This window comes from Oryzias latipes, chromosome 14 (assembly GCF_053564925.1).
Source record: "Oryzias latipes strain Hd-rR chromosome 14, Olatipes_Hd-rR_3.1".
Lineage (NCBI taxonomy): Eukaryota > Metazoa > Chordata > Actinopteri > Beloniformes > Adrianichthyidae > Oryzias > Oryzias latipes.
The window spans coordinates 17200211-17215603 of record NC_136250.1 but is presented as its reverse complement, the minus strand read 5'-3'; the positions used below and the strand labels follow the sequence as shown (position 1 = coordinate 17215603).

General features: G+C 38.1%; 1 protein-coding gene across 6 annotated transcripts in view; it reads right to left on the bottom strand.

The window, feature by feature from the left end:
- gria3a (glutamate receptor, ionotropic, AMPA 3a) overlaps positions 1 to 15393 on the bottom strand; it is a 77452-nt gene that overhangs the window by 41180 nt on the left and 20879 nt on the right. For all 6 annotated transcript variants that reach the window (XR_013647633.1, XR_909990.4, XM_078931265.1 and 3 more), the window contains one exon: positions 1194 to 1381. Coding sequence is in view for 4 of the 6 variants with exons in the window: in XM_078931265.1 (XP_078787391.1) it covers positions 1194 to 1381 (188 nt within the window). In the remaining 2 variants the exon portion in view is untranslated. The remainder of the gene's footprint in view (positions 1 to 1193; positions 1382 to 15393) is intronic.

Sequence of the window (15393 nt, the reverse complement as noted above, 5' to 3'; positions counted from 1 at the left end):
GGGAAATCACAACATTTCTTTTGCCTCTTATTTATGGCAGAAACAGTTCCTTTTTGTTAAAAATTGTTATTTGAAAAAAAAGCAAAGGCAAAGAAAAATAATAGGTGTGAAATTATCATCACCCTGACTTGATTATTTGAAGCTATGAACTTTTTCACACTGTGATAAATTGCTTCAAGAGTTTGCACGTTTTTTTAACAAAACAGTTTTTCCACATAAGAATCTTTGCAAAGACAAACAATGACATCAGTTCACAAATAATTAATTTAAACTTTGGAGCCTAAACCGGGATTTCTGAACTCCAGTTCTTAGGGCCCACCAACCTGCATGTTTTCTATGTTACCCCGCTAAAACACACCTGGGATAACTTAATGACTGTCATTAGAGGAAGGTGCGTTTAAGCAAAGAAACTAAACAAAAAGTCCTCAGGGTCCAGAATGGGTTTAGAACCATGAGTTTAGAACCATGGTCTAAACCTGGTCTAAAGCTAGTCTGAGCCAGTTCAAATCTGTTGTAATAATGTTAAAATAAAAGTGAAAAAAATATTCAATGTATTTCTCAAAGTACTCCTGCAGGGTCAAATCAATCTTCCTTTTTGAGGTTAATTCAAAAGCTTAAAACTACAGATAATGATTTAATTTTTAAATGAGAGCATTTTTGTTAATCTTTTCTGCAAACCTTTGTCAAATTTTATAAAATAATAAAAACCTAAATAGTCTTTTGCTCTCTGCAGCTTCAGAGCTGCACACTTAACAATCAACAAACAGAACTGATAATTATCCAACAAACTAAATGAGCAGGCTGTCTAATTTCAGCATGTGAATCAGCCTCATGTGACTTCACACAACATGCAGGAACACAAAAAACAGCAGACATCACAAGTCTTTGTCTATTGAAGCCTTCCTGATTGTTTCACCATGAATTAAAAATGAGAATGTTGATAACACCTTGGGAAAATGTGATCATCTCTCAGAGAGTTTTGGGTGGTAATGGAGGGAAATGAAAAGCATGGATCAGAAAAATCCAGCAGTCTGACTTTAGAGAATGTGAAAATGAATATGCTGCTTCAAAATAACACGAGAAAAGAACAGGCTTTTTTTTTTTTTTTTTAAGGATCTGCTAAAGTTTGTTCCCAAACTGTAACTTCTTTCAATCCAGACAGGCTAAACAATCATACTGAGCCGGCTCAGTACCTCCTGGAGGATCAAGTTGATCCTCTCCACCTCACAGTCGATGAGAAAGCGCTTCTCCTGCCGGCGGTCCATCTCCTCGATGATGCGCCTGTACTCTGTGGGGTCCACAATACTTCCCACAGAGCGAGCCGTCACCTGCCAGTTATTGGCCACAGCTGACTCCATTATGGCTTGGAGGATGGCGAAACCTGAGGGATTAGAGGAGGAACACGTAAGTCACACCACTATTGATCTGAATCTTAAAGAAAACCAACAAAAAATGGTCAAAAGCTGCAACCAAACAGAAATTCAAAAAGTAAACAGCAGTTTCCTGATTCTGTGTTTGGGCATTTTTAAATGATCAAGCTGACAAAAACTAAGGAAAAATGTCCAATAGAATAAAAATATGTATGTGAATACACTTTAATTTAACTGCACTGGAGCAGCACTTTCTGTCTCATTTCAGATGTTAAACAACCTATTTTGCAGATCTTTTTTGCTCATGGTAAAACTGTTTTAAACTGGAATATCTATCAATTCTATGATAAAAAAACATATTTATCTTCTTTTTTTTCGGTAAATTTTGACCCAACAGATTTTTTTATGTGTTATTTTATGTGTCATTACTTTTGGTGCTTTGTCAGTCAGTCACAACTGTCAGCGGCCTGACAGATGAATTTAAACGTGCAAATTTACCGCTAGCATATCTCATAACAGCATGACATGCACTACAGTAAATCCAGACTCCTGAGGGTTGTTGTGTGTATTTGCAGAGCTCACTGCCCAATGTGATGAATCAGTGCATGAGACATATGAAAGGAAGAAGCTGAGCAGACGGTAACCTGGCTGAGCGGTGACACTGAAAGAAAGCACCGCTGAGGGACTTCCAAAAGTCCTGTTTACTCATGAGGTTCAGGATTTACTGTCAGCTACTGACAGACAGCATCCAAATCAGCTTTGAACAGGCACCTATGTCTGTATATTAGGCAAGAATGGGCTTCTAATATGACTATAGGGCACAAATCTATTATTCTCACTGCTCTATCATGATATGCTTCTGTTAAAATGTCTTTTCTCAGCAAGAGTTCCATGTTTTGAGCAGCTCCTCTGCTGTAGTCACAGGAACATGTATGGGTTTCAGCGAGTTCTTTTAAAAAGCAGTTAGTGCTATTGAACAGTGTTCATTAATAAAACTGTTAAAACAAGCACATCGCTTTAACATAAAAAAACAGTTCAAAATGAAAAGATGATTTACAGCTTGCAAGCTTTAAATTCAGGAATAATCCTAAATTCTGTCAATTCCACTGCTAATAATAAGACCAGTATACTGCAATATTTGAATAAAAAAAGTATCCTTTTGTGATCTCATTCCTTTTAAATACCAGTTTACTTCTATTAAAAATATATGAAAAATGGCTTTTCTCAGCGTTTAAGATAAATTTCATATGTAGAATGCATTTTGTCACATCGTTAAATTCATATATCGTAACACAAATAAGTTTGCTTCATACTTTTATTTATTTATTTTTATCTGAGTATAAATTAGAAAGAGCTGTTCACAGGAAAACTCTGAGTACAGAAGACGGGTGACCACAGAATGATATCAATCAGATGTTTGCACAGCTTCATTATCTAAAAAACAGTGAGCTAAATATTTCAGGCTGTGGAAAACGGATTGTGACAGAAACACATCATGGACTGTATTGAATTGTATCTTGGCAGAATAAATATTGTTTAGAGCAGAGCCAGCACTCTTAACTCTGACAGCACTAACTTTAAGGTATCACATGCTGCATCACTCTTGGTGATATATGAGGAAGTGTAAAACCCATGTACACTGTTTTTTTGTCAGTAACAGATCCTTGCTCTTGGAGGAGAGCGTACAGCAAGAACAGCATCTTTTTTGATATGTTATTATATTTTGGTTTATACTAGAATGGTTTTTGTATTATATAGTTGAGGGAAAATCCTTTACTTGGGCTGCACGGTGGCGCAGTGGTTAGCGCTCTTGCCTCACAGCAAGAAGGCCCCCGGTTCAAGTCCCGGCTGGGGGACATGAAAAACACAACATCAATGGGGGACCTTTCTGTGTGGAGTTTGCATGTTCTCCACGTGCATGCGTGGGTTTTCTCCGGGATCTCCGGCTTCCTCCCACTGTCCAAAAATATGCTTCATAGGTTGATTGGCAACTCTAAATTGTCCAAAGGTGTGAGTGTGAGAGTGAATGGATGTGTGATTGAGGATATTCCACCCTGCGACAGACTGGCGACCAGTCCAGGGTATCCCTTGCCTACGCCCAAGTGGCCGGGATAGGCTCCGGCAACCCCGTGACCCCGAAAGGGAATAAACGGTTAAGAAAATGAATGAATGAAAAATCCTTTACTTTTATTAGTTAAGACAACAACCAAGCAGTTTCTGACAGGATTAGCAGTTGTTGCTGCTGCACTCAAAATCGGAAACTTTAGAGAAGTTTGTTGTGGACAATTTGCTGATTCACTTTATGTCATTATTCTTTAACATTCAAATAGAAACATGTGTATTTATCAGAATCTTTAGCAACAAAAACCCATCTGTCCAATCGGCATCTTCAACGTGTGGGAAACTGTTGTTTTACATAATTAAAAAGGAAACAACAAATTTTGCCCTGTTGTTGCTCACCCTCTGCTTTACTTGTTTTTTTCTTTTTCATGAATTCTTTTCTATAGTGCAGGTTATTCAAGTTATAAACTGACCAATCAGATGCCCCTAATAAAAGTGTGTGTTCTTACATCAAATGTTTGAAAACGTTTGATTGACAGATTCTTTTAAGCCCACTTTTAAGTGGTAGGGGTGTGACCTTGCAGCTCCTGATTGGCTGGAGTAGTTGCCATTGAAATCTTCACCTGGACCGACGTGGACCAATCTGATGACGCCTGGTTCTAACATGATAAATAGCGTTTAATGATATAGCTTTTTGACCTTCTCTGAAGGCCCAAAGTGTCTTACGCTCACAGTATCAATTGCACATACAAACTCATTCACACAATGATGGTGGTGTCAATATTGTGAAAAAATGGCGACTGCATTGACTTCATTTTACTGGAGCCGGAAGAAAACCAATTTTTATGGGTAACCTCAAACTAACTTGGTTCATCATACAATAAATGGTAGTTTTGCAATATAATTCTGTATGATCTCTATAATTCTCTGAGATATTATGGTCTTGTTGCCATGGAACAGTTTAAAAGTGCAGATTTTCAACGACTGCACTGGTAATTTGACTGACTTTAGAACACAGCTACACCTCAAGTCCAGCTTCACTTTGCCAAACCTCTTCAATACTTGTTTGAACAGCTCCCAGCACCTTTTTACTTTGCTGTTTTCTTCAATGAAACTGAGCATTGCATGAAACTGATGCAATCAAACAGCACTCCATTGGCTTTAGAAGTATGTCTGCTCTTTTTATCGCTGTGCAGAAACAAAACAAAAAAAAACATGTGCAGAGGGCCTGTCTGCAGAGATCTTATTGACTCGGCATAGAATCTATAAACTTCTGAGAACAAACTCCAGAAGAACCACAGCTGATTTTAAATTCATTGAAGAAAGACGACTGTGGAAATCATGCAACCTTTTGAAATTGTAATCATAAACTCTTTAAAACTGCAGTGGAAAAGCACGGACTGTTCAGGACTTATTGCACACACTTCCACGCTGCTTTTCTTCACAAGTCTGATGTGACTCAACAGAGGGTTTCATTCTCATCATCCTTTATTAGCACATAATCTGTTCGACAAAATCCACCTTCATTTAAGGAAGCTTTCAAAAGCTACAAGAAAACTTTTATCACTGTGGGTCATTTATCATGATTATATTTAAAAAAAAAAAAAGCTATGCATTAAAGCGACATTTTCTGCCCAAAATCTTATCATTTGTTTTAGTTATACTGGAAAAATAATTTCCAAAGGAGAACTCAGCTGCTCATGAGCTTTTATATCTTTAACACTCATGGTTGAGGATAATCTTATGGCACTGCAGTGAGAATGTGCAGCTGCACGTGTATTTTTTTATACGACCAATGAATCATTTAACCAGCCATACTTTTCAAAAAGTGCTCCGACAGCAGAAAGACCTGGTCGCTGTCAAATGGCTCAGCCACTTGCTGATAAGTGTTACAGACATGGGAGCTGACATGTCCCCAGCAGAGCTACTAAGTATTCAGAGCACAGTGACTTAGCCGACACCCCCCGTCCTCCTCCTCCTCCTCCTCCTCCTCCTTCCTGCTGGTGACCTTCACAGTGAAGTGCTCAGCAGAGAGCATTCAGATCAGGTATGGCCTTTAAAGACAAGTGGTCCTCACTGTGCGCCACCACTTTACTCGCTCAGGGATCCACAGAGAGCGGAGCACGTCTGTGACTTGCACTCGGAGGGTTTGAGTATTTCAAAAGGGCTGGCGTGGAACGGAGTCAGACGGTTGATAAGAAGACGGTAAGATGACCGATGTCTGGGTGCATCAGTGTCCAGACTTTAAATAAACACTTCTTTATCAGCTCAAAAAGATAAATCCAGAGAAGAGGACCTCATTTCTCGAGGGGAAGAAAGAGAAACTGAGAATCTGCTCTAACAGGTGACACTGAACATCATAAGCTGGAGTGTGCATGATATTTGGAAATGTATTAGTAGCTGCTCAAAGAAAAGGATTAAAGGGGATGTTAGATAATGCCTTAAGAGGGTTATTTTCCAGTCTTTTTGTCATTCTAAGCTAAGCTGGATATTCGGGGTTTAAACATTTTTAACGCTTGTTAATGCTAAGCTCTTAAGTTAACTTACAGTTAAAGCTAGACAGGTTCAAAAGCCCCAAACTGAGATAATCATGTGAAAGTGACATTCACTGTACTCTCATTTGAAATACTGGGGTCAAAGTGCACCTCAGTCTCTTATCAGTAGGTGCACAAACAACTGACAGTCAGTCTTGGTTGACTTTGTAAACAGATGGTACCTTTAGCTCCAACCAGAAGGCAGGAACACCATCAAGGGCATTTTACCATCAATTATTCAAATTTTGACCGAAAGAATGATGCATATTCAAACAAGAAGAATACTGGTGCAGAAATATAAAGCCAGAAAAATCAAACATCACACACATGACAATGTAATACTTCACTAAGAAACCACAGTGCTGGCCTGGGACGTACCTGAGTTTTCAGCAATGTCAGCGATGAGGCAAAAATATTTGGCACCTTTAGTTTAGCCTTTAGTTCCTGTTAGTGGTTTCATTTTACAGCCTGGACATTTGTGGTGCAATGCACATTTCTAAACACACAACAGCTTTTTATAAACATGATCCTGAAGTACACAATAAAAGCCGCACTGCCACACTCCATGCATTGGCTTTTAGTCATTTTAAATGACTTTACAGCAGAAACAGATCCCCTGGGTCGAAGTGAAAAATTCTTACCCCATTGGTAGATTTGCTTTAAATAAGAAAAACAATTTCCTGAAACAAGGTCTTTTTACTTTCTGAAGGTTGGGTTTTTCTTCAGTGTTTAAATGTTGTTTCAGGTAGAAGCCCTTTTATGAAGTTAAGGGAATAGGTATCATATCTAAAGCGTACTATTTCTTAAATACCAATGTGTTTTTTATGTGACATGGAACATGTGGTTCAGTGTTGAACACATTGTTCAGCAAATAGCTAAGCCCTTTTGTTTTTTTGCACATTTACACATGTGGATTTATGTTAAATAAACTATGGTATGCTATGCTAACAAAGACTGAACTTCTGCTCTTAATGTTCTGAAATAAAACTAAAAGCATGCTGCTAGTTTTTTGCCTCATACTTTTTTTCACAATTTTCTGCCTGAGCTTTTCAACAAAATATTCAATATATGGTTAATGTAAAATGTCAATAAAATTACATTAACATGATTTGAGTGGGCAGTATTATTTATCATATTTTATTTTAAAACCCTTTCCATATTGGGTCAGTATTTGTAGATTTTAACTAAAGGAGACCTCTACAAACTCACCAGTAAAAAAGTACTTTTGACCAGGTTTTGTGCATTTTTGGCATTTAGAGATTCCGATATGAATCATACAAATACATGCATTTCATCTGCTCTCTAGGTGTTATATTTATGCAAAGAAATATAAACAAAAATTATGGGGACTTAGCATTTTCTTTATCAACTATAGTCCACCTTAACTCAAATCCTAAATTAGTTGGCTGAAAAAAACATTTCTGGACATATGTTCAGATATTAATGCTGATTTTTTTTTGTTTACACCATATGTGCTGTAATCAAGTGAGGCTGTGAGAGTCTATCTTTTACTATCTATCTTTTTGCCTATCTTTTACTGAGCCTTCCATGTTGTGAAAAATACAAAGTAACCTAAATAAAAGATGGATTGTTTTAAAGTAATGAAAATAACATATGTGACTCAAACAAAATAACTGCCTCATCACCCAAAACATTCTGTAGAAACAGAAAAAAAACTTGAAGCCAGCGATGCATAAATCAAAAGTACAGCATCAGCTTGCAAAAAAAAAATAAACTTTAATGTTAGCTGTGTGTGTTCAGAAGAACTTTCTGCAGTATCAGGTAAATCAGCAATTTACCTTTTAATCAAGTAACAAATGCAATTACTTTTCAAAGGCTCCTACTTGCGGTGAAAGAAAAATGGACTCTGAAAAGATGGCTGTTGACATGAATTGGGCCAATTCCTCAGCAACATTGCCAGAAATATTTCATTGTCACATAAATGAGGGTATTCTTGCTGGGTAAGAATGCGCCATGGCCAGACTGAGCAGCATATAACAGTTCCCTGTGTTGCAGGAGGTGGCCTCAACCCTCAAGGAGCCTTTTAAACAAATGACTCAACACTACTTTGCTTTTAGATCTTTAAGGCTCTCAAGGGCAGACCACATCTCGTTATTTCTTTGCATTATGTCTGTAAGCCTGCAAACATAGACTAAACATATCTGTACATTTTCCCACCTATAGAAAAGTTTACAGATTGCTTGTGAGCAGAAGTGACCTGGATGTGGGATTCCTTTAAATATACAAACTCAGTAACCCACACAGACAATCAATAGGCTGTTGCTTGTTACTGAGAGGGTTTGAATTCTGACACGAGTGGGAAGTAGAACTTTGTCTTTGTGGCAAGACAATGCATTATATCTTTCTGATTTATATCTGATATTATATCTTAAATTACTTAACACGAGTCCTAGATTTTTAAATCTGGAAGGAAAACTATTTGATCAAATTTAGAAATACCAGGAGAGTTACATCCTCTGTGACTGACTGGGAGAAAGAGAGGCAGTCTGCCGGCAGCTGGGCTTGTGTTTCTTCTCCAAAGTCTTAGGCTGGGGCTCACATGACGGCTTAGCTTGGTGTGCAGTCTCAACTGTGACTCAGTCACCCCCCCCCCTCCCTTGAGAAGGTGACCTCTTTAAATTTCTCTCACAGGCATCTGAACTGCGACGTTGTCACGATGTGCTCAAAGCTGGGCAAGATTCAAGAAAAAAAAATAGTAAAAGTCACTAAATCCGCTTCAGAGAAATTTCAAATTCTGAATGTGACTTTCCAAAGACGACTGCTTGCTGAGGTGCAAAAGACAAAGAGGCTCGTAGGTGAATATATAGGATTTAATTTGCAAAATTATTGTAAAGAAATTCTTTTGCAGACAATCCTTTTTTAAGAGACCCTTTCTGAATGCAGTTCAATGTAGCTGAGAGCTCTCTGATCCATGAACTGTGAGGAGCCCTGCGGCTCCACACCATCCACTGCTGCCAAAGGTTTTATAAGTCCTAATCAAACTGATTATTTCTCATCCACTGACAACTAAGTAGCTAACAGAATTCTGGGAAATTTCTCCTGCTTTTTTTTCTTAAATTCCTTTAGCCGGTTCTAAAAAGTATTAGACAAAACTTTAATTGCTCCTAAAGATAAATGCAAACATTTTTTAAGACTCACTGGAAATAAAAAGAAGGTTTGTCAGTGAGAGCTGCACTAACTGCCGGACCTTCATCTCTTCAGCAAATACAAGCGGATTCGTGAATTATCATTTCCTATGTTTGGAGGTAGAAAGGACACATCACAACCCTGAAAGCAAGTGTTCCAAAACAGATTATTAGAATTTGAGCAGAAACAGGTGCAGAGGCACAGAGTAAATAATCAAAATAATCAAGCAGACACACTTTCTATTAGTGGCCTGCTCTTATGTCATGGTAACGGAAAGAGGGAGCATTGGAAATGACGATAAAGACTGGCAGAAAAAAAAAATGCTGCTGAATTTAAAAGTTTCTGTGCATCTTGCAGTTATTTGACGAAAGGCCCATCTTCAGTTTCCCTCCATTCTTTAGTCTGTGAACAGCTTAGGCTACCCTTTAGGTTTGCAGAGGAAAAGAACAATTCTTAAGCCGCACAGAAAAGCCAGTCAATCATACCTGGGTTTAAATGCATTCATTTCTTTTCTTGTCTTCGGTGGAATAACAATCATTTAGGGGAATTAATTTAAAAAAAGATTTATTTATGGATGGAAACTAACAGGGCAATGTCCTATTTGTGTAAATGCTTAGTCCAGAACGCCCAGAAAATTAAAAAATAATTTTGTCTTTCCTTGGTGCTTTCAGGTTACCTACAATTTGATCATATTTTTAGGTTTGTTATAAAAAACATGTCACTTAGAAGAATCAGCAATGCTGATCAGGTATGTTAAGGGCACAAACAGAATCAATTTAAAGATATCTTTTTTATATTTGAGCTCTCATTTTTTTTCCTTTGTTTCAGACTTGTTTATTTTTTATGTTTCTAAAATAGATTTTTGTGGTTAATTTCAATATTTTTCAGAAGTTTTTTGAGATTTGGATCAAAAATTAATTGACATAATGTCCTTTCTTATAAACAAAATACATTAATGAGTTTATACAAAATTTACGTGTACCTCAGTTATGCTGTTTATACACTGATTGACACCCACAAGTTTGTAAAAATGCAATGTGTACAAGGTCTTGATGTACCATCAAAAGCAACTATTCCAGTACAGTTATTCCAGTTCACAGTAAATCTAAGTCCAAAACGTGCAACCAAAGCTCAAACCATATAAACATATATATTTTTTCTTCAAATGTACCATGTTAGCCAATGAGAGAAAATGTATGCAAAAGAAAAACACAAGGAGAACAAACTCAGGAAGCAAATAAAAGAGGCAAGTACAGCACAGTACTGTCCATGGTGCTGAAATAGAGAGTAGTTTTTGTGCTATCACTCACAATAGCCTTGTTAAGCCTGAAAAAACTTTGATTTTTCACACAGATTACATTTGCTAATACATTTGAAATAATTCAAAGCATTTTTATTATTCATTTATAATACACTCCTTTAACCAAGACTGTATTGTATTTTTGAAAAATACTTCATGCTTAAGTAAACCTGTCATTCTTTTTGGCAGAAATGTGCCTTTATTTGAAATTTAGAATACCCAAAACCCAGGCTGCAGTACAGCTTGTTTGTGCTGAAAAGCAAAAGCATCAGTTTAAATTAATCTTCTTTAGAAACAGGTGAAAAATGTGTTCTCTACACACAAACACGATTTGGGAGCTGAAAAGAGCTCAGTGCTGCAGTAAAGAGCAGAGGATCTGCGGCTTACATGTTTCATTGCTTTTAGGCTGGCACTGCCTCTGCATGCGTGGATGTTCATGGATCAATTGGTGCCATTTTGGGCGTCTGGCAGAGTGGATGGAGTGAATTGAAACAGAGGAGGTTTGGTTTGTGCAGGAACGCTTGGAGACAGCCAACACCTCAGCTGCACGCTCTCTGTGAATGCACAACACCAATAAGGTCACCATACACACACCCACAGACTCACATGCCCACAAACTTTTGCAGCATTCAAACTGCTTTTACAAACACACTTCACTTGCAGTGACTTTTAAAAATAGTCTGATGCAAACATGATTTTTTTTTGTCAGAAAGCACACTAATAATGGATTAGATTTATCTGTGTTTTCCAGATGCTCAAAGCGCTTACAATGTGTCCATTATTCATTCACTCCTCATGTATGATTGGTGATGGTAGAGGCGTGGCTGCCAGTTCGCGCCTACGGTCCCTCTGACCGTCACCGGGACATTCATACGCATTCACACACCAGTGGAGCCACACTGGAAGCAGAGAGGGTGAAGCGTTTTGCCTAAGGACACAACGACAGTTGACTGGGGGGAGCGGGGATCGAACCGCCTACCCTTTGATCTTTGGACGACCTGCTCAACCTCCTGAGCCACTTCCGCCCAATTAATGTATTAACATATATATATTTGCAGTATGCTGTGTTCCTTGACTAACACAAGTCGTTGACCTATTTGAAACCGTTTGTGTATTTTTTAGCCTTTCCCTTTTCTTCCCGAATCTTTCTGACTGCTAGATTGGAAGAAAAGCAATTCTCACTTCTAGACTTATCAGCTAAGCGTACATCGCAGCTCTCAATTTCTCTTTGTATGTTCACTGCTGGGCCTAAAAGAGTCCTTGAACATGGCAGGATAACAGCTCTCAGGAAATAGAGGAGCTTGACAGATGAATCACTCCCTCAGTCCCTATATCATGGCCTGGGAGGAAAATGTTGTGCACACAAAAGAGTGGGAGTAGGGGAGAGTTCAAGACCTGCTAATAGTTGTCTATCTTGAAGTGAAGTTGCAGGAAGGTGTTCACAGAGCATTGCAGCTGCTTAGTGCCATTCTCCTTTCTTTGTTAACGAGCCAGCGCACACGACTGCTGAGTGCAGCTCTTTAGCCGTGCGCAATTAATCTGATGTTTCCTTGCAGAGACAAAACCAAAGAGACATTGAGCAGCAGGGCAGCATGATTACACATCAAATGCAAATCCTCCACCAACCCCACTGTCTCCATTCGTCACGACTGCAGGAGGCTGCAGGGAAGGCTGCCATTAATGCTGGTAAATGGCTCTCCTTCATTTTGAGAGCAGTAAAGGATCTATTTTTCATTATGTGGAGTTGCTGTAACAAAAACGGCTGAAGTGCTTGAACATTAGGTTACACAAGAAGATCTCTCACAGGGTGCAGTTACTCAAGCACTGTTTTTAGATTTAGTTTCAAGATACTTGTTCTTTTACTGCAAGTATCAATCTTGAACTGCTCTTCTGAATTTTACATAAAACTGTTGGACTCATTCTTAACCACATTTACTTTTAAAGACCCACTCCAATGAAAATAGTGTTTTTTTGTGTTTTAACATGTTATCGTGGCATTTTTCTCATAATGGAGGATGTATTTAAAGAAAATTAAGCTTAGAATTGCATTTCTGAGTATTTCTTTATTTCAAATTGTTTTGAATCAGGGGCACAATAAAAAATGGCGTTTAAAAAAGGGTGTAGCTGTGACGTGAACAGCGGGCCACAAGCTCCCTGCTCCACTCCATTCTGATGCTGCATCCACTTGCAGACGACTAGATCCATGTACATCTTTGTTTACGTCAGCCGAACTAGTATCTGAACTGTACGGCTGGATAGCTTCAATATTGCTCGCCATTTTTTTGCACCACAAACGTTGCTACATGCACATCCATATACAGCAAAATAAATCATACACAATTTCAATTAAGAAATATAGTCTGCATATTGACCTTTCATAACCCTTTTTATACTTCTAAAGTATATCCTTCTAAAGGTTAGGGATTTTTTAAAAGAAAACTTCCCGAACCAACATATAAATTCTATCAGTGGAATTGCTTCCCCATTAAGACAGCAGGAACTGAATAATTATAACAGTTTTAAATAAACTGCCAAACATCTTTATAGAAAGAAACCTTTTAGATTCAATTCAATGCGACGACTGCGGTTCATGTAGAATGTTGAAACTCCATGCATTTTGCAATCGATTAAATGGATGTGAAAAAATGCAGTAAGCGACCTCTCCCTACAGTCAGCTGCTTCTACCCAGATGTTCTTCAGTTCAAGGGGTCTTTTTATGCCAGCAGTCATTAATCTAATTAACAAGGTCATTAAAAACCAAAGCGTTTAGGAAAACTGAGTGAAGTTGCTTTGCAGCGGGATGTCAATTTAATCAATTAATGTCCCACACTGTAAAGGACATTTTTTTTTCATCAAGGTTTTAGCTTTACCTCTCGCTATGTGGTTTCTTGGGCAATCAACGGTCTGACAGATGTAGGAATACACCTCTGCCCATGTTTCACAAATTGCTGTGAATATGTTTGTTGTGAAGTGTTTAGCTCATTAGAAAACTGCTGTCAAAGGACACTATTTCCACCTTCAGAGAGAAGCTGCAACAGTTTGATGTCTATGTTGTTTAAAATTATGACCATTCAAAAAGAAGTTCATGCATGCATTTCTGTGGGCTTTTCATTTTCCATTACTTGTGGCAGGCACAGAGATGGCCGTCGTTCACTTCCTCAACCACTAGAGGTGCCATTTTTGAGATTGACCATTTTTTCAGTTCTCTTCAATTTCGGCAGGATTTCATGATCCCTCTGCTTTCCCTGAGTAGAACCTCTTTGTCTTGTTTAGAGGCAGAATTCACTTATTGTAAAAGGCCTCTGCAGCACATTACTGTCATTTTGTTTGGCCAAAGAACAGCAGTCACATAAGCATTTCTTGAGGACTCCCTGCCAGTCCCCTTCAGTCCCTAAATAGAGCCATCTTTCCATAATGAAAATTAAAGTGACATATGGATGAGTGGTGGCCACACCACTCATTACCCTCAACTGGGGAAGCAAGTTGGGCCAAAATAACAAACAAGTCTCCAACAAGCACAAGCTGTGCGACGTGGAAGAGTTCATCCTGAACCAGCGTTTCCACTGTGCCACACAACACAGAAGGGTAAAACTTTACAGATGGTGGCCTGATGGAAATCTATCAACCCAATAAGACTGAACTTTAGGACAGCCTCCCTATAGATTAGATAAGGGGAAGCTTATTTTGTCTCAAACTGGCTTAATCTTAGCAAAGATGCTCACATTGTCGTATTTGGTCGCTGTACTTTATTTTGTTTTTATTGGATTAATTTCTTCTTGCTGTTTATTGCTGCTACACAAAATAAACAAACAAAATAAAAGTGTCAAATTAACTCTAGCATTCAACTAAAATCATTGGAGAAAAGGGTTATTTGTTGATAGAAATTAGAAGCCTTTAAATGCTTTTTTTTGCCCAAAACAGTTTGTCTGTGTTTGATGCTACCATTCTACCAGAGCATCAGATATATTAGCATAGATTTGCATTTTCATCACTGAGATGCAGAAGATCCCTTATAGCTCAGAGAAGTAAATGATGCAAATCCTTATTCAGCAGGATAACAGTTATTCTGAGGAATAATATAACTAAAATCACACGTGTCTTCCTGCTTTTACCAAAAAAAAAACTGGATTTGAACAGGAAACAAGAGTTTGTTGTGAAAATCTCTCCCTCAGTGTGACATAAACAGTAAGTACTCACTTCTGTCTGGTTGAAAACTCAAAAGAAAGATGATAACACCCGAAAATAATTACAAGAGGCTAAATCAAATACTAATACACACCCTGTCAAAAACAACCAAAAAAGTCTGTACTCATACAGGACGCTGCTCATAAGCCTGCAAAAGTTCAACTTACAAGAACTGTGAAGCTGGTTGTCATAAATGAAACAAGGAGGTGTAAAAACTGAAACACAGGACTTCAAGTAATTTGGCTTTTGTTTGTACAACATCCTCAAATAGCTTATGTGTGCAAATGCATAGCAACATCATATTAAACAAAACAGAAGTATCTGGTTTTCAGACACATTGCCTGCAGCAAATGACCGAAAGCCCCTTTTTTATATGTTCACTCCTCAGAACTCCAACAAAAAGCAGTATCTTAGTCTCTTAGCAGCTGCAGATGATCTGTGACCATATAGATCGTTAAGTTGTTTTTAAACCTACATATTCTGACCTTGGGATCCTCCAGTTACATTAACAGTTTTACGGCATAAAATAAGGCCTGGGCTATAAAAACATGGAGGAGTTAGAGAAATTGCATTCACTGTATTTATATAATCCAATTAGAGCTAAATAATAATCAAAGTGATTGGGATTAAAGACAAGAAGCAGCTGTAGTCACAGCATGAAAGCAGAAGAGCAGCACCTGTGAATGACTCACTTCTAAGCAGAGGAAGTACTGAGTGCTTCTGTGAGCAAGGTTCACCCACATAGAGAAGCTATTAAGGATCATTACTGACAAAGATTAATATGTATCAGGCTACT